This window comes from Chiloscyllium plagiosum, unplaced genomic scaffold (genome assembly GCF_037043375.1).
Source record: "Chiloscyllium plagiosum isolate Xiang-an unplaced genomic scaffold, Cpla_swu_hap1 HiC_scaffold_4, whole genome shotgun sequence".
Classification (NCBI taxonomy): domain Eukaryota; kingdom Metazoa; phylum Chordata; class Chondrichthyes; order Orectolobiformes; family Hemiscylliidae; genus Chiloscyllium; species Chiloscyllium plagiosum.
Window position 1 is genome coordinate 32,409,387 of NW_028270142.1, and position 20,347 is coordinate 32,429,733.

Consider the following 20,347-nt stretch of genomic DNA (forward strand, 5'->3'; position numbering starts at 1 on the left):
TTTGGTCCCAATCTCTCCGAAATCTGATGCCCTCCCTCTTACACGAGATCTCCAGCCACATATTCAATTAATCAATCCTCCTGGTCTGATATTCACTAGCATGAGGTGCAGGCATGAATTCTGAGATTACTGCTCTTGAGATCTTGCTTTTTTAATTTCCTTCCAAATTCCCTAAGATCTGCCTTGAGGATAGCATTCCTCTTCCTACCTATGTTTTTCGTGCCAATGTCAGAGTTTAATGCTTCAGGGCATTCCATCTTGAACCATAGCATACAGGAGAACCTCACCTGAGATCTGGACATCACAAAGGGAATGTTAGGAAGTTCCCATATTTTGACCCAGTCAAAGTGAAGGAAGTGCAATACTGTTTTGAATGATACAGTGGTCATTGGAAAGGAACTTGCAGGTGGAGGAGTTCCCATGTATTTGCTGTCCTTAACCTTCTAGGTTAGAAAGGTTGCAGGTTTGGAAGGTCCTGTCTAAGGAGACTTGATGAGTAACTGAAGTATAGCTTATATGTGGTATCCCCTGCCATCATTGTGCATCAGTGGTAAAGGATGTGAATGTTGAAAATGATGGATGTAATGCCTATCAAGCAGGCTGCTTTGTCTTGGATGCTGCCAAGTTTCTTGAGTCTTATTTAGGAAAGTGGGGAATATTCCACTTGTGCCTTGTAGATGATTGATGGGCATTTGAGAAACAGAATGTGGGCTACTTGCTGCAGATTCTCTCTCTATTTGGAGGGCCAGTTTTCTTGACCAAATGTAAAATGTTGGTTTGAAATGGTGAAATTGGGAACCCAGAAAGCGCTAGGATTGAACTTGTAAAAATGCCTATATTTTTAATATGAGCCACAGTTAACCTTGTTGCTAGTCTATATTACTCCTTTGTGGCCGATAGGACACTGACTTGCAGAAATGAGAAGAATTTCAAACGTTTTCAGCAAGTTTCCTAAGTGAAGCAGTCAGGATGATCAATCATCCATGGAGTATTGTGAACCTTGTTGGTTCAGCTAGCAGTTGATGAAGTCTTTCAATAGTTGGCTTAGTTCTGAAATTGTATTGCGAACAAGCAACAGGTTGAACCCACTTTGACCCCAAATGTATTTAATTTATGTTGCCTCAAATTAAAAGATGAAGCTGAATTGTACTTTCAAATTGTTCTCACTGTCTTCTGGAGAAGCATAAACTTGTGCATTTTAAGGACAATGGAAGGGATAGGTCAGCATTGGCCTGTGTACAGATGTAACAGTTGATTTTATCATTCTGGTATACTGTCTAACACAAAGACATCAGCTTAACATGGTAGTTACCCATGGAATGAGTATAGGCTTCACACCAATGCAAATGAAAGATGGGTATTATGTATGGTGGTAGTGCACCTTTTGCATGATTCAATATTATGCATAACAGCATTTAAACAGCAAAAAATGCACAAAATTCTTCACCTCAGAATCATTTGGAAAAGGATAATTTTGGTCAGTAAGTGGCCTACGCAGCTTTTACATTTATAACTTAGGTTTTAAATGTTATGAATTAATGGAATATATCAGTGTGTGACTTTACATGTAGGGTGGACTGAGTGTTTTAACTAACTGAGAAGTAAAATTCCACAGTGTGATGAAAACCTAAAATAAGTTCAGATTTTGTTTTAATTTTAGTCAACTGTTGGGACCAGTGACATCTCTGCACAATGGAACAAACGTAAGTTTTTAAAACAGTATTGTTTTCTTTCATTTATTGTGGATGACACTGATGTTTACATAAAGATAGAATTATGTACTCAGAAACCTAATTCTTTCCAAAGACATCAAATTCAAGTCACATTTTATAAACTTACTCCTTTCAAAATAATTTAGACACAAGATGTGAATTGGACAGTAATGAACCTGACACTTTTGCTCATGTCACATTTAAATAACATGGGTGTAGGAGGAGATTATTGTCTTATGTAGTCTTATACAGTAAAAGGAAGAAAGACCTATGTTCATAAAGTGCCTTTCACATCCCAGGGTGTCCCAAAAATCTCTACAGCCAAAAAGGTTTCTCTTTAATAAAGGCATTATTGCAATGTTGGAACGTGGACGCTATTTTTTTCACACAGTAAGATTCCACATATAGCAATAAATTACTAGATAATCTAATAATGTTCACTAAGGACTGAATGCAACACATCATGAAACCTCTCTGCTCTTCTTTGAAAAGTGCCATGGAATAATTTACACCCACCAGAGATGGTAGGCAGAAGCTTGGTGTATGACTTCATTTAAGTAACAATTGCTTTGTTGGTATTTTACTGAATTGTGAGGCTGGATATGGTACTCCAGTCTCTTGAATGACGCTTGAGTCCATGATTTTGTGACTGGGAGGGATATGTCCTGCTATTGAGATGTGAAACAGGCCAAATGAAGTTACTTCATTTCCTGCCAGAAACAAATAGCAGAGGTCTAACTGAATTTTGGCAAATAGTATTAGGCTGTTTGAACTGCCTCTTTGTTGTTCGGTGCGGGAAATACACTGACTTCGAGGCTGTGCTTAAGTCAATGTTTTGTGCTGGTAACAGCTTTATTCCACAAACTTCATCTATTATTTTGCAACATATGTTAATATCCCTTTATGCAACTGAAAAATAAACATTTATTTACTGTTTATACAATAAATATTAAATGATCAAATTATACGGTTTACACAATTAAGTGCATAAATTAATTTTACATTTGAAATCGTATTAGCCTAACAAACATTGCTTTGAAGCATTATATTTCAAATGCACAGGAAACAAAAGACAATTTTGGATTGTTGGTCTAGATAAGGTGCACTTTAAGTCAAAATAAAACAACAACCATTAGGGTAGTTTTTAAAATCTGTTTACCAATTTTTCTGTAATGATAGAAAGTAGCAGCAGAATGCTAAGAGGTAAACAGAGATTGTCATTTCATTTACTGCTAGATGATATAAAAATATCTTTGTAACATTTATGCTATATTTTTGAAAGAAGAATAACATTTCAAATGTTCTGGTACAATCAAATACATCCTGTGGAAACCTGTTGATAAATTTTCTGGTGGCATGAGAACAGTTGTCTTTTCAATTATTTCCCATCCACTCCACATAATCTATAAAAATGGGTCTGACAACACAGTTTATATAGTTTTCCATAAACTGCGTTGGTATATTTCTCAGTCAATCATGTGTCAGAAATAAATGGAGAAACTGAAAAATGTGCCTGCAAATACATCAGTGCGGCAATATTGGAATGAAATTTAGAAATGCCAGCAGATTCTCATCATGAACGAAGCTACACCTTGTTGTTAAAATTCTCTTCTTTTTTTTAACAAATCCATCCATGGCCTCACCCAACAGACCAACTGTGGAAGCTGCTCAGCTTTGCCAAGTGTTATTACTGAATAAGTGCTGAAATTTACATTTCACTACTCCACATCTCAGTGCCTCGATTTAAAAAGGACCCAAAAGTGTGATTGAAGATGGCAGACAGAGAACAGTGCAAGATACAGCTGTAATATGAGTACTGTATCTTTACAGTGTTCTGGAATCCTTGCTCCTTACGTTTGTTTATAGAATGTGGGCATCATTGGCTAGGCCAGTTCTTTATTAACTTCTTAATTTCTCAGAGGACATTTAATAGTCAACCACACTGTTGTATGTCTGGAGCCACAAGTAGGCCACACCAGGTAAAGACAACAGAGTTAGTTGCCTCGGGGACATTTAATGAAGCGATTAGGCTTTTTCAACAATAAATAGTGGCTACTTGATCAACATTAGGCTAGCATTTTTATTGAAGTCAAATTCACTGCCTGCCATAGTGGGAATAGAAGCAGCACCACTGGAACATTAGCCTGAGCTTCTGAATTACTAATGCCGTGACCATCACTCCTTGAAGAGGACAGGTCCAGAGCAACTTTCAAAAGGGAATTCTTGATATGATAAGAAGGGAGGGGGAGAGATAATGACTATTGGGAAAGAATGAGGGTGAGACAGAGTTAACTCCAATAAGATGAATAGCGATTTGGTTCAATTATTTAACTAATCGGGTCAGATTTACATAATTGCCTAAACTGTTTGTTGAAAAAAATACACGCTTGACCAGACCAACAAATATAAACTGTGTCTTTTAAGGCGAAAGAAGTTTTTAGATTGAAGAAATATATATACATTATCTCACCGTTCTGCACAGTGACGTGTAAAAATACATCTACCCCAAAGAAGCACATAAAACGACTCCTTTTTGGTGCTTAACGCTGAAGGCTTGTTTTTCATGGACTAAGGAACAACCAGCAGCGTCTCAGGTATGTTACATGGAATGTCTTAGAAAGATTTCCAATTTCACAGCTCAATGCATGATTTTTAAAAAAATGCTGTGTTAAACGCCCTTCGAGTAAATGGTTATTCCGGAATGCGTTTAGGTCGTTGCAGTGCAGTCTGGAAGTTGCAGTTCTGTTTGGTCCCAAGTTGCTCCAAAGCGATCTCTCCCCTCCCTCACCCAGCCTCCCTTCAACCGGCTCAGCCTCTCACCCAGTCAGATGACAAAGCACTCTCCACTGGCTGCCTCCCGCAGAGAGTCTTAACATCCGCGTTAGGCGATGAGGGCTAGAGGCTTTAGCACTGAATCATTACAGTTCAGGATTCAGTTCCAGAGCCTGCCAGGATCACCACAATAAAACGCCACGCCACGTCAAATGCACAGTGAAAAACTGCTGAGCAACGATCACTACTGAATCATGTCGTCAGGAGGAACTGGGGATAGACTGTGATGACTTCTTTAAAACACGACTTTCTGGCATCATTTCTTTAAAAAACACACACATACATCAACTCGAAAAGGCAATCATCAAAGTCAGTAAGACTAATTTGGTGCCGGGAAATATGACAGGTATCCCATGTTCTTTGCCTCATTAAATTGACAGCTAACCTATTATGGTGAATGAAGCGTTTATAATATCTCACATGAAATACTAGAACAATATTTGATTCTTTAATAACACTTTTAATCGCCCTCGGCGACGTCGTTACAAAAATAGGCCAACTATTTTTAAGCAAAAGTTCGAATTTTTTTTTCTAAGATGTTTTTTTTAAAATAAGAAATAAGCAGACCGCTAGAAGTGCTTTTGCCAAATTGCTTTCAGACAGTGTGCAAACTACACCTAGGGTCTGGGATTTAACTCAGGTCAGATCGTTGGTGCTTTCCAGACATCCAGATATATCTGTAATGATGTGTCAAGCAGTTGAGTATTAAATCCAAACCCTGATACTGCAGCCATATTCATCTACAGGTGTTTTTTTTAAAACATTTTAAAAGTTTTTCTTTTAAAAATAGTATCCTTGTAGAAATCACACAATTAACATTTACACAAATCTCTTTGGTGTTTTCGTCCGTTGATACAAAATTTCATAGAAACTCGTTTTGTTCTGTTCTGAGTGCAGTTCCCTGTCCTTTCAAACACTTCTGTTTATGATACGGTTAGAAACGCAAACATCGTTCTAGTGCAAATCGTGAAGGTCACAAAGTTTAAAAAAAACGTTTAGCCCATCAGCAGGGCGAACGTGTTCCTTTCAAGTATCTCTCGTCAGCTGAATATTTACTTCCAATAGAAGCAAGCGTCTCCTTTTAGGTAAACCAAAGAAAGTCCTTTTTTTCAAAAAAAAAATTGCATAGTTCTGTTCTTAGGCATCTTTCACACGTGGAAGTAGTTTTGCAAAGAAGGAAACAGTGCAGCTACTTGGTAAAGCTCTGCCCCGCGTTCAAACAACCAGAAAGTTAGATCTTGTGCATTTTATCTGGAAAAGTGCCGTTCAGTGTCACAATGTGAACAAAACCAATGCACCGGAAGAAGCCAGCTGTCTGTGTGTAAGAGTGGAAGGTGTGTCAAGTCACAGGTACGGAAAGGTGGGTGGCTGTGAGGGCCACATGGAGTTTGGTACAGGTAGATCCATGCTCTGCCTGACCCTCGAGTGAAATTGTCTAAAGTCTAGAGTTAGTTTGATAGCTCTGGAGAGACCCAGTCGGGGTATTGTCCTAAATCTGTGATCTGTGTACTATGTGTCCGTTTTGACTCTCTCTCTTTCTCTCGGTCTTTCTGTGACTCTCTGTCCGAATCTGTGTGCATGTGTATCTCACACGGTTTATGAGCAGCCACACTCCTCTACGATCATGTTTTGAATGTCTTTTTTCACAATGTTGTGCCCGTCATCGTAATACAGCATAGACATTGCCCTGAGTTTGGTGGGGACACAACATGATTTGATGTTGTTGAAAGGGCTGTAACCTCGGATCCTATAGTGGTTGATGACGGCCGAGTGGAAGGAGAGGGACGAGCCCGAGGTACCGGCGATGTGACTGGGACACTCGCCCTCGCAGTAGTTGCCATAGTAGCCAGGCGGCGCTATGATCCAGTCACTCCAGCCGATGTCTCGGAAATTCACATAGAACTGTTTCCTGCAGCAGATGTTGACCTTACCGTCGCACTCCAGACCCCGCTTGCGTATCCGGTGAGTGTGCGCGGCTGATTCCCGGACCAGCAGCATCAGGAAGGGCCGGTGAGACTCCTCCTTGTCCGCCGGCTCCATCAGCACCGGGGAGACGCCAGCTTCCTGACACAGGTCACAGGATACCTTCAGCATCAGGGACCGGTCCTGGCTGGCCAGCACCGTCTGCACAGTTCTCGACACGGGCAGCGTGTGCCAGCCACTCCTCTTGATGTCCACCTGCTTCTCGCTGACGGCCTTGCCGCCCTTTCCTTCCTGGGATAGTCTCAGAGTCACTTTACTTCTGCTTCGGTTGGACTTGTTGGAGAGCTTCAGGTACAGCCAGATATTGGCCTGCTCCACCAGGGAAAGGTCCCCTTCTTCCTCCTTGGCGATCTGAAAGTGCAGGACATCCTGGGACGGACCTGAGAGCCACAAAGGACAAGGACAAAGACATGCACATTGTGAATTTGTTAGAGCGGGACGTACCGAGAAGAGATAAAAATAACCAATACCAAATAATAAAAGCGATTGCTGGCTGATCTACTGCTTTCCTGCACTATCGGTCCCGGGGCTTAAGTCCTACAATCGTACAGCACGTGGAGAAAGCCATTCGGCCCATTTAATCTATCTTTGAACTAGCTGCCAAATTAGTCTTTCATCATAACCCTGCAAAGTGCTCTTTGAGCTGCTGTCAATTTTCATTCTGAAATCTGCCTGTTTGACGCTTTGAGACGGAGCATTATAAATCTGTTTTTGTTTTCAATCTCCCGCTTTCTGATTTTTTTCGCCAATCTGTTTCTCAGACTGTCTTGTCACAGAAAGCCATTTCGATTTTATTTAATCATCAAAACTCTTCATAATTTGAACACATCTAGTGAATCTATCACTAATCTCCCATCCAGACTTGTCCAAATCTTTGGGAAGCCCCAAACCTCTTTCCTCTGTGATCGTACTGCACAGTGGATATTGCATAAAGGGAATAATCCACTCGGTATAAAACCACATTTGCCTTACAATGCGTTTATTAGTCTGAATCGGAGACGCAATGCGAGGCTGGAGGGAAGTTCCTTGCTGTGACTGACCTGCCTCAGCGAAGCTGATGATCTCCGATGCTTGTTCGGGTTCGTTCAGGACTGACTTGCTGGACCAGTCCTCCTCGATTTCCACTCTCCCGTCTTCCCGCACTCGTCCGACGTGCAGCTTCTTCAAGGCGTTCAAAAGTGCGGCTTTGGGCACCGGGTGGGTGATGTTGGGCCTGCTCTTCAAGTGCAGCATGTTCAGGATGTGCCTTTTCACGGCTTCCACGAGCTGAGTGTCAGCGGCGGCCGGGTCCCCCTGCAGCGTGGGGAGCGAGCAGCTCGGGCACTCCGAGCGTGCCCCGTCCTGGGCAGCGACCGTGGGGGATGCCCTCACCCAACTCGCAGCCAGCAGCAGCACCACCCCAGTCAGCAGGTCAAAGCCAGGCATCTTCCTCAGAGGTACTGGAGAGCAGCGAGAAGGCAGTGGCTGCGAGAGCAATGGTTTGCAAAAACAAAACAAGTTTGACTGAACTTTTGTCAAATGGGCAGGAACTGGTTCTGACTCCCGCTGGAGGTGGCAGAGATTGTTGCTGCTTGCTGTGTGGGAATCGGCGGAGAGGAGAGATGAGATAGGTGTCCTTTCGCTCCGGCTCCTGTTAAAACTGTTCTCTCTCACACTCTCTCTGGGACAGCCTGTATCTGTGTCTGCTCCTGCAAACTTTACACTTGAGAAGTTGTGAAGTTTTCTCTCTGTCTCTGTTCCTCCTGGTGCTGAAGGCAGGAGACACTCGGCGCTCTGGAGCTGCTTCGGTTCCTCACTCCCTCTTTGAACTGCTGCAATATGAGGGCTGCCTCACTTTTGAGGGACCACTGTGCTCGGTTGGAGCTAACTGGCAGGAGTGTCAGACCGGAACAGATGACAGTGTGTGTGTGTGTGTGTGTGGGGCGAGGTGGGGGTGGGGGGGGGGGGGGGCGAAGGAGGCGTATTCTCCTCCTGCCGTTAGGAGGAGGGGAAGGGAATTTTGGTCGTTTACAATTCGAAAAATAAACGTGTGAAAAAAATAATAAGCCGGCAAAAGGGGAGGGGAGCGGGGGAGGGAGGGGAGATTGGAAATCGACGTATGCGTGTCTCTGCGTCTTTGCAGCTACTTAACCCATTGGAGAGGGAATTCCTGAAATACTTTAACATAGAATCTAAAAAAAAAGCCCTGCCGACTTGGCATCTCAGCCTTGAGTTCGGGACCGGCTCCTTCTATCTTTTCTCTTATGCAAGGACAAGTCTGTTACCAGACTGGACAAGAGGCGGGGGCCGGAGGAGGGATTGGTGGGGCAGAAATTCTGGGCAGATCGGACCTTCCAACAGTTAAAATGTCGAATAATTCAAGTCGTTATTTATAGACCTGCCTGACTCTCGCTTCTAGTCATAAGCAGAGTGCAAATGAGCACGGTTCAGTGAACCCACCCCCGTCCTAAATCTCTAGGCTGCAGACCTTCTGGTGAATTCAGTGCCAGTTGGAGGGCTTGGTCCGTGAGAGGTGCCAAGCCGGTAGAGATTGCTGATCTCCTTTGTTCCATTTTAAACAACGCACCAGTACAGACCCGCGTCAAAGGGACGAGAGGCGAAGGGAAGACTTGGTTCTGAAGGTTGGAGGAACCGTGTTCATTCCACCGGAATCACTGACAATGAGTTTTCCACAATATTCCCAGCAATGGGGTTTAAACAGGACTAAAACAAGAGGTCAGATTGTCAGCGGCTGCTGTAAAACTGCATTGCTAATACATTTCGCGCAAGGTACTCCCGACACTGATTTGGGATTCTACCTACATCCATGGGTCACGTATTAAAGCCAGTCCCTTGGCTATGTCGAACGACAGAATAGGGCAATTTATGGTTTATAATCGGCCGCCCCTGCTGTTTGGGGGAGGGGGTGAAAAGTTTATTTTGTCTCCATTGCTTTCAAATTTTGAAATCAAGAACACGAAACAAACACATGAATGTCTCAGGAAACACTTCCATTTCTGGCGGTAGCGCCCAGGATTACAATCGGCGCCGTTAGCGATCACGTAAAGGATGCTACACGGTCAAATATTCCGTGTTAAAGTTTCCAGTCCAGGGTCGAGAGAATAGGTTCTGACAGGCTTCCGTGGCGGACGACATGCCTGTGTGATAAACACGGGGGTTGTCATTAAGTCATCGTGATGAAAAGGACCGTGAGTCAGGCTCACGTAAAGAGCTCAGCTGAACTGACTTATTACGAGTCACGCTGGGAAAGCACCCCTTCTTCCTCAGTTTCGTCGTCTCTCTTTCGCTGTGCCCTTATTCTCCTTTCTGCGTTTGTCTTTCGCCTACAGTATCTCTTCCAGACTCTCTTTCCCCCTCAACCCAACCCCACGCCCCTCCGTTCTCTATGAGTTAACGATATTTAAAACCGCCACCTAATCGAGAATAAATGCAAGTAAACGGCGCGACTAATTCAGAACCAAAGACAGAAATTGCTGTCGGCACGTCTAACTTGATTGGTTAACTCTTGGTTTCTCCCTACCGGTGCTGCCAGACCTGATGAGTTCCACCAGCAATTTCTGTTTTTGATTCCCATCTCCAGCGTCCGTAGTTCTTTGTTATATTTCAGCGTCTAAATCAGAGCTTTTCAGACGAATATGCTAGTAGTCCTATTGTTATAAACCGCTCACTTCTGTTCCGCCTCACTGGCTGTAGTGAAAAGACCTAATTTTACTGAGTACAGTTGAAACACTTGTACACTCTAGATGGATTTTATTCAGCCTCTGGCTATTTTTGCGGAAGAAAGTGAAGCTTTTAACCCAATACTTCATGGGTCAACTGATCTTAGCTATGCTGAATATTTCATGGAAATTCAATCCAATATGCCAGCAACTTTTCTGGATACAGATTGACTAATCTTCAAAAAGAAAGGAACTGGTCTCACCTAAAACATGAATGTATCATTCCAACTGCTGGCTGTATTGTGTTTTGTTTCCTCGTGAACTCACATGTTTGTAACAGTGCCAAGTGCTGTGTAAACATGTGTTTATATATACAGTTATAATATATAAATATACATGAGGGTGTTTCCCAATAGTTTTTAGACTGTTGGCTGATTCGTTTTGGGAGTGGTGGATTAAATAATAATGAAGGCCAGCATTGTGCCAGTTTCCATTCAACAGCCCAGTATGTGATGGATTGTGAGAACATTTTACCATTCTGGATGTGTGGCAGCTTCTGTGCCATTATTGGGCATGTTGCTGTGCACTAATTGTGTCAGTGTTCATGAACACTTGGCATTACGGAACAGTGACAGCATGCCTTTGGGTTGGACTGGCCAATCTGCATGTGCATGAATTCATTTACATGTAAAAAAATTCTTAATGCATTCATTTGTAGCTATCACTATATGGTTTGTATGTTCACATATTTTCAAAGCTACAATGAAAATTCAATGTAGCATCTATGTGTTTTCAGCTTCAAATTCAACTATATTTATCAAAAAGTTTTATTCAGATGGATCTTATTGTGGACATTTTGTGGTGCAAGAACAGAAACTTTGGCATTTGTACACAAATCTTAGATGATAGCATGGCAGGGTAGGTTAACAAAGTAGTTAATATATGGTTACATACTTTTACTTGACATATTAATGATCTAGATCTTGATGTGCTGGGGACAATTTCAAAGTTTCAGATGGTACGTGTAAATGGAGCTGAGTCCACAAAAAGATCAGCCATGATCTTATTGAGTGGCGGAACAGGCTCGAAGGGCCAGATGGCCCACTCCTGCTCCTAGTTCTTATGTTCCACTGCTCTTATGCTACAACTCTTAGAATTGTAAACTGTGAGGACAATGTAGATTTCCAAAAAGACATAAACAGGCATGGGCATGGACAGACGGGTGGCAGATGAAATTCAATGTGAAGAATTGCTGCATTTTGATAGAAAGAAGGTGGACAGACAATATAAAATAGGGAATACATGAGCAGAGGGCCTCGGTGTATTGTAAGGTGTCATAAACCCAAATGACTGGTCTCCCATTAAAAAGAGACTGTTGTTGGTAGATTCAACTCAGGAGTTACCATACCTCAGGCAAGACGAGAAGCTGAGAAGAAACATCCTTCATGGTTATTTCAGCCAGTGGCATCCACTACATTGCAAATTAGCTGTCCAGTCAACTGAGCTAACTGACTGGCCCAGTTTTGTTGCATCTATGGATCGATCACTGAAGGTGGCAAGACAGGTGAAAAGAGCAGTTAATAATACATATAGTATCCTAGGATTTATTAATAGGGACACAGAGTATACAGCAAGGAAGTCATGCTGAACTTACATAAGACACCTGTTAGTCCTCAGATGAGTATTGTGTACAGGTCTGGGCACCAACACTGCAAGAAGGGTGTAAGTGCATTAGAAAGAATGCAGAACAGATTCATGAAAACAATTTCGGTGATGAGAAACTTCAGTTATGAGGAAAGATTGGAGATGTTGAGACCATCCGCCTTAGAGAAAAGAAGTTTAAGAGGAGATTTGAAATTCAAAATCATGAGAGGTCTGGATAGAGTAAACAGTGAGAAATTGTTCCTGCTCATAAAGGTTCGAGAATGAGTTGGGAAAAGATGTAAAGTGATTTATCAATGTAGCAAAAGACATGTGAGAAAAAGCTATTCCACACAACGAGTGGCTTGGGTCTGGAACACACTACCTGAATGTGTAGTGGAGGAAGGTGCCATTGAGACTTACAAGAAGACATTGGATGATTACTTTAGTAAAACCAATGTGCAAGAATGTGGGGAAAAAGCAGGAGATTGACTAAGTCATGAAGCTCGTGAAAGAGCCAGCACAGACTTGATGAGCTGAATAGCCTCTTTCAGTGCTGTTTCCATTCTCTGATTCTGTGCTGTGGATTTCTGGGGTTGACAAATATAGACATTAAGTATAAAAGAATGGATGGTAATCTAAATGGATTACTTTGTCAACCATACCTGGAATATAATATTCTATTCTTGGTGTCATTCTTTAGGAAGGACATTTAAGTCATGGAAAGGCACATAAGAAATGTACTTGCATGGATGAGAGGTGAAGGATTCCAGCTATGTGGATGGATTAGAGAAGCTGAAGTTATTCTTCATTCATGTGTGTTGCAACCAAAAGGCAGGCGCATCACCAATTGAAGTTTCAACCTGAGTCATTTTTTTTTGTTATTTTCTCTTAGTAGCTTTTTTTTAACCATTTGATTATGAAATGAGAAAGTCACTGGTTAGGCCAATAGCTATGGCCTGTCACCAACTACCATTGCTTTCCATTCTCACAGGCAGAGTAAAGATAAAGGTCCCATGCTTACTTCGACCAGTGTGTAAATTGAACCTGTACTTTTGGAATTATTCTGACTGAGTGTTGAGCCATGTAGGTACCTAAGCTAACCAGCCTTATTGAGGATTTAGTAGAGATATTCAAAACGCATGAAGTATTTGGATAGACTAGAAAAAACCTAACTCCACTAATTAGAGTGTTGATAACCAAAATTCATGGACTTAAAGTAATTGACCAAAAAAAAATGAAGAGACATAGGAAAACCTTTTTTTAAAACAATGTATGGTTGAAACACATATCCTGATAGGGCAGTGGATACGGATTGAATTTTAGAACAGAAAAAAATAAATATTTTAAAGAGAGAAAAATGCTGGTATATGAGGAATAGAACTAAATAGATAGATGTACTACAAAAAAAGTGAAGACATGGTAGACTGAATAGCATTAGTCTGAGCTATTTTGCTCTTGATTTTCTCAAGAGAGTTACCATCAGGGCCAAACCAGGTACAACTCTGAAAGCAAGAACCAGAGCTATGTTTAGCCAGCAGCAGTCAATTAAGAGGTTTCAATCATGGCAACCATTCGGTAATGTCAATGGTTGAGGCCTAGAGCTCTAGCCAGCCAGCAAATTTGTAGTTCAGCTGTCTCAACAGCACCATTACTGGCAGTAGTCATTGCTAGAAGCCTGAACCAGAGAGAGAGCCTTGCTGGAGGCTAGTTTGGGAAATAGGGCTGGGGAATTATGGTGCATTGCTAATGCTGTTGCTGCAGATTCTTCCATTGCTGCTGGGGAGGGGTGGGGGGAGTGGTGGGGTGGTTCGGGGAGGTCTCTTCTGTAGGCTGTGAAATGTCATAATGAATAGCCCTCACTGGAGCCCATATTTGTGGACAGAGCCAGGTTCAATTGTCAGTCTTCACAAACAATGAAAGACCACCCTGATGTAGGTAAAATAACTATGAGGTGGAAAATGACTCTTAATCAGCCACCCAAGTAGGTCAACTGACCACCTGGTAGCTAACCATTCAAAAAATCTCAGTGCAGTTTGCAATATAGCATGGTGTGGGAAGACATTAGTTTATCTCTGTTCACCTTTCCCTGGTAATTTTCCAAAACTTCAACTTGCAGTTTAAATTCCTACAGATGGAATGCAAAAATTAGCTTTTGTGTGTGTGTGTGTGTGTGTGCGTTGTTGTGCATAAAATTGTATGTTTTTATAAAAGGCACGAGGTGCCATCCCACCAATTTCATTCTCTCCTGAAGACAAGGCCTTAAGCTTCAGTTCATACTTCAAATTCCATTGCCATCCTGTGGACAGATATCAGGCCTAAGCTCTGCTCTGTTTTTATTCCATCACTGTGGAGTAACTAGTTCTCATCCCTTGTTATTTATTGTTTTCTTCTCCAGAATCTTGAGGATTCAACTTTCCACCCTATCAGAGACCGGGAGCTTGTCGTGTCAAGGATTGCAGCTTCAAAATCACACCATCCCATTCCGTGACATAATGCATTGAGTTTCCATGCACCATGTCACCGTACTGCCTTGAGGTTTGGGTGTGGACATTTGCCTTTGTGATGTTTGGGTACATTTGATGTGTTTATATCTCTTTGTAAAGCTCAAATGTGTTAGATGTTTGTAGAACTCCCTCTGGAATTTCCATGTAGTTAGATGTGGGTATATGTCGCTCTGGAGGTTTGACTGTGCTTTGATCTCTTCATTTGTTGCTGTAGAGTTTTAGGCTGTTTGGATGTTTGTATGATTCTATGCAGGGCTTGGGTGTATTTAGATGTGGCTATCTCTGCTGAGGGGTTTAACTGTGTTCAGATTTTTTTTAGGCATGCTTCAACATTTTGAATGTGTTTTCTTTTCGGTATTTTCCACTGAGGTCTGAGTGACTTAAGAGTTGATGTATGTGTGTTCATCTCTTTATGGTTTGACTGTGTTGTAAACTGATCTTATTAATATATTCATGTAGGTCCTGGATTTTTTGAAGTTAAATTTTATGCCAAGTTCTGTTCTGAGTTTGCTGTTCAGCATTTTCCTATCGTGTTAAAATGCTCTGCATGCCTCTACAGTTTATTCAAATAGCATTGAACTTATTTAAATTGTTTAAATCTTTGTCTGTGTTTAAGAATTTGAATGTTCCCACATTTCCTGTAAAATATTATGCTACTGTTATACTTGATTAACATCTTTTATATACATCCTCCTGAAGATTGAGAAAATGTATATTTTATCGTATCTGTAAACTTAAATGTATCTACATGTGTATGGAGTTACCTTAAAAATAAACTGTTCTAATATATGTGATGTTATGGTGAGCACACATTTGAGTGCCTCGAATGTCTAACTCTTTTATGTTAACCAATGACAGTTCATTTTAAAAAAATTACTGACAGGATGTGGGCATCTCTGGCTAGGCCAGCATTTATTGCTCATCCCTAATTTCCCAGAAGGCAGTTGTGAGTCAACCACACATTGCTGTGGGTTTGAAGTCACATGTAGGGCAGACCAGGTAAGGGTGGCAGTTTTATTCCCTAAAGGACATTAACGAAGCAAATGGGCTTTTCTGACAATTATTTCATAGTTGTCATTAGACTCTGAACTCCAGAATTTTACTGAATTCCAATTCCACCATTGTCTTGGCAGGATTTGAACACAAATCCTCAGAACATTAGCTGAGTTTCTGGATTGATAGACTAATGCTAATACCATTAGGCTATTGCCTCACCTGTGTAGGTAATAACATGAAGGCACTTTTGAAGTGATGCATGGTAAATAACAGTATCAAAAAAGGAAAATTAACAAATTAAATTAAAATTACATTCCTGCTCCTCTAACCACCAGTTATGGAAGACTTCAAATGTAACAGTGGACACAATGTGCTCCCTTGCCAGAGACATCTGGCTGTGGATATTTCCAGAAGAAAGAAAAGATGTCAGGCCATATGCCCCACCAATTCTTTGTATTTTTAAGTCTATTGAAACCTTTACAGTGAAAGTATCTACATGATTTGATTTGCATTCTTTAATATTCAAATCCTAGTAGAGAGTCATTAAAAATTTCAGCCAAGTTAATATGCTTATCCAATTCCATCATCACATCCACACCTTTCAGCCCCATTTTTATTGTTCATCCCTACATCTCATGGAATGCCCATCCCATGCTATTCCTCATTTCCCATACTATACCTCTATTGTCATTCAATCCCTCTTAGCATACCTGTGCCATTTCATCCTCTGTCATTCCATTCTTCCTATGTTATCCCTCTCACGCTATAATCATTCCATTCTATCATCCTTACATCATTCCTATTCCTTCCTTCTCCCATAATTTTTTCTATACCATCCACATTTACAGATCTACGCTCCAACGCCTGTCCATCTCACTCTCATAACTCCCATGCATTCCCTGCCATTGTGGTTCCTATCCATTCTTCTATAGCCACTGATATGCCATTATCTCCCAGTCCCACTCCCAGTCCCTCTAGCCAAGGGTAGCGTTGTTGTCAGGTTCCCCATATTCCCCACTGTTCTTTTACTCCACCAACAATCCACTATTGCTGCTGCCCTCCTCCGTGATCAAGCAATGGCAGCTATGTATATGCCATGCATGCCTATCCTCCATGTACTTCTGCATACACCAAATAATCAAAGAAGTGGAGAAAGACAAGAACTGCACATATTACTATAGATTAGTGTGTATATCTCTGCAGTCTAAAATATGTGTCAGTGTGTGTACAGAATAGTTTAACTTTGTCTATTGAATGTTTACATATAATAATTATGCTTTGAATCCGTATCATGTTGTTATGACCTGGTGAGGAGAAATCAATCACTTCCCTTCTTTTTAACCCCGTTTCGTTGACTGCAACAAATATTTTAAATGCTTTTTAGCACACAGCTGCATCACAATTTAATTAAAACATAATAATTAGATCATCATTACAGAGCCAGTTGCAAGTTTTCTTGAGTGAAAGAAAGAAGAACTTTATTCCTTAGTAGTCCTGTGAAAAATAATACAATTCACAATCATATGCACACATAAATACATGTATAAAAGTTAAAAAGGGGAGACAGTGTGCGGTACAATAGAATATGCCATTTAAAATGATCAGGGTTCTTGGGTTGATATAGTTGAATCTGAGAGACTTTGACTGTTTAGTTGATGACTTGCATCCTCAGCAGTAGTAACATTTATAGAAAGCTTACATTCTCAGTGAATGGGTATTGCCTTGATTTGTTGTGCTGGCTTTTGAGATGATGGGAAGGCAACTAGAGAAAGAGAAACAAAGTTTTCCAGTCCTTGTATTCCAAAGTCTGACATCATTGTCTTTCCAGTTGGATAGTTGCAGGCAATCCTTTATGTCCAAAAAGTTCAACTTAAGATATAAGTGAAAATTAAAACGGAAGATGCAAGTTTCTTGAAACCTGATTCAGTACACTGATTTCAATACCTTTAGATAAAATGGTTATTACACTTTAGTCTATTTCATTTCTTCCACATTGGTTTCCTGAACTTGCCTCAATTTGTTGTCAGGTGATCACTACATACATTCTACCTTCTTGTTTGATCATTTTAAATTATTTTAGTCCATGCAAGTCTCAGGTATTAATATTATGTGATGAAATTTGAAACTGAAAGTCTATATTTTACCACTATTATAACACTATTCCCATCATGAGAATAGATCCGGAGATGTTTGTTGATTATAGATTCAGGATCAGTTCCTGCAGATTGGAGGGTGGTTAATGTTGTACCACTTTTTAAGAAAGGAGCGAGAGAGAAAGCAGGAAATTATAGACCAGTTAGTCTGACCTCAGTGGTGGGAAAGATGCTGGAGTCAATTATAAAGGATGAAATTACGACATATCTGGATAGCAGTAACAGGATAGGTCAGAGTCAACATGGATTTATGAAGAGGAAATCATGCTTGACTAATCTTCTGGAATCTTTTGAGGATGTAACTCTGAAGATGGACAAGGGCGATCCAGTGGATGTAGTGTACCTGGACTTTCAGAAAGCCTTTGATAAAGTCACACATAGGAGGTTAGTGAGCAAACTTAGGGCGCATGTTACTGGGGGCAAAGTACTGACTTGGATTGAAAATTGGTTGGCTGACAGGAAACAAAGAGTAATGATAAACAGCTCCCTTTCGTAATGGCAGGCGATAACCAGTGGGGTACCGCAGGGATCAGTGCTGGGACTGCAGCTTTTTACAATATATATTAATGATATAGAAGATGGTATTAATAGTAACATTAGCAAATTTGCTGATGATACAAAGCTGGGTGGCAGGGTGAAATGTGAGGAGGATGTTAGGAGATTATAGGGTGACCTGGACAGGTTAGGTGAGTGGACAGATGCATGGCAGATGCAGTTTAATGTGGATAAATGTATGGTTATCCTTTTTGGTGGCAAGAACAGGAAGGCAGACTACTACCTAAATGGAGTCAAGTTAGGTAAAGGGGCAGTACAAAGAGATCTGGGTGTTCTTGTACACTAGTCAATGAAAGCAGGCATGCAGATACAGCAGGTAGTGAAGAAAGCTAATAGCATGCTGGCCTTCATAACAAGAGGGATTGAGTATAGAAGCAAAGAGGTTCTTCTGCAGCTGTACAGGGCCCTGGTGAGACCACATCTGGAATATTATGTGCAGTTCTGGTCTCCAAATTTGAGGAAAGACATTCTGGCTATTGAGGGAGTGCAGCGTAGGTTCCTGGAATGGCGGGACTATCTTATGTTGAAAGATTGGAGCGACTGGGCTTGTATACCCTTGAGTTTAGAAGACTGAGAGGGGATCTGATTGAGATGTATAAGATTATTAAAGGATTGGACACTCTGGAGGCAGGAAACATCTTTAAGCTGTGTCCTCTCCCAAACCAGAGGACACAGCTTAAAAATAAGGGGTAGGCCATTTAGGACAGAGATGAAGACAAACTTCTTCACCCAGAGAGTGGTGGCTGTGTGGAATGCTCTGCCCCAGAAGGCAGTGGAGGCCCAGTCTCTGGATTCATTTAAGAAAGAGTTGGATAGAGCTCTCAAGGATAGTGGAATCAAGGGTATGGAAATAAGGCAGGATCAGGATACTGATTGAGGATGATCAGCCATGACCATAATGAATGGTGGTGCAGGTTCGAAGGGCACCTACTCCTGCACCTATTGTCTATTGTCTATTATTGCGCAATACACAACTCCTCAGATACCGAAGTACTATTCTGTATATTACTCGTTTATCTATTGAATGATTGTGTTCAAGGCATTATTGTTGTAATCATATACTCTGGATTTGTATCTGTCTAAGCTTTGTGATAGCATTCCCATCTCTTGAGTCCAAAGTTTGTGTAAATCCCACTCCAGGGACTTGCACATAATTTAGACTGACACCACAAAAATAAAGGATACTACAGCGTGGCACTGTACTGACAGAGGTGTATTCCTTTGGATGAGATATTGAAACAAACTCTCTGTGTTCCCAGATGGACATAAAGTTTCCTAATTTCCATTTTGAAGAACAGGAGAGAAATTCTTCTAACCAATAACTATTCTACAAAGAGAATCACTGACACAAATTATTGTTGTTTATGGCACCTTCCTGTTTGCAAATTAACTGCTCTTTTTCATTATGTTACTGCAGTCACTACAATCATTGAAGTCATACATAGGATAAAGGAAAATGATTGTGGATTTTGGAAGCCAATCATTTTAGTCTCAGGACATCGCTGCAAGAGTTTCTCAGGGTGATTCCTGGCCATAACCATTTTTAGCTCTTCATCAATGACCTTTCTTTCATTATAAGATCAGTACTGAGGATTTTCACTGCACAATGTTCAATACCATTCACAACTCCTCAGATTCTGAGGATGTCAATGGCAATATGGATCAAATCCTTCAGCAACATTCAGATTCGGGCTGATAAGTTGCAAGCAACATTTCTGCCTCATAGGCCAGGCAATGACAATCTGCAACAAACAGAATCTAATTTTAACACTCAATGGTATTGTCACCACTGAATCCTACACATTCAACATCTGGGGGATGCCACTAATTAGAGGCTGAACTGGATCAGCCATATAAATACAGTGGCTACAAAAGCATGTTGAATGCTGGGAATTCTGTGTTGAATAACTTGCCTTCTGATTCCCGAACTGCTGTACATTATATACAATGCCTAAGTCAGGGTTATGATTGAATACTCTGCACTTGCCTGGATGAGTTGTGGTTCTGACATGCAAGAATTTTAACACAATTCAGAACAAAGCAACCTATTCAATCAGAACTCCATCCACCAATTTAAACATTCATAGTTTCCACTAACAGCATGTAACTATGCGTACTGAATGCAAGATGCATCACAGCAGTTCACCAAGGATCCTTCAACAACAATAACTTTCAAAACCACAATAATTTTGTAGCCACACACCATCCTGACCTGGAACTATAATTACTGTTCCTTCACTAACATGGAATCAAAATCCTGGAATTCCCATTGCAGCAGCATTATGGGTGTATCTACCAGGTTGGATGTA

At 41.1% G+C, this 20,347-nt stretch overlaps 1 protein-coding gene and 1 long non-coding RNA gene across 2 annotated transcripts; one reads left to right on the top strand and one right to left on the bottom strand.

The window, feature by feature from the left end:
• Positions 1-1,728: 1,728 nt before the first annotated feature.
• Positions 1,729-8,419, bottom strand: LOC122549309 (inhibin beta A chain). The gene is made up of 2 exons (XM_043688913.2): positions 7,568-8,419; positions 1,729-6,907 (listed from the first exon to the last, which is right to left on the bottom strand). The coding sequence occupies exons 1-2, from the start codon at positions 7,950-7,952 to the stop codon at positions 6,141-6,143; spliced, it is 1,152 nt and encodes a 383-aa protein (XP_043544848.1). The 5' UTR covers positions 7,953-8,419; the 3' UTR covers positions 1,729-6,140.
• A 189-nt stretch (positions 8,420-8,608) lies between these two features.
• LOC148150105 (uncharacterized) lies at positions 8,609-15,128 on the top strand. Its single transcript, XR_015756923.1, has 2 exons — positions 8,609-9,242; positions 14,226-15,128. It is a non-coding gene; the product is annotated as an uncharacterized LOC148150105 (long non-coding RNA).
• The last annotated feature ends 5,219 nt before the right edge of the window (positions 15,129-20,347 follow it).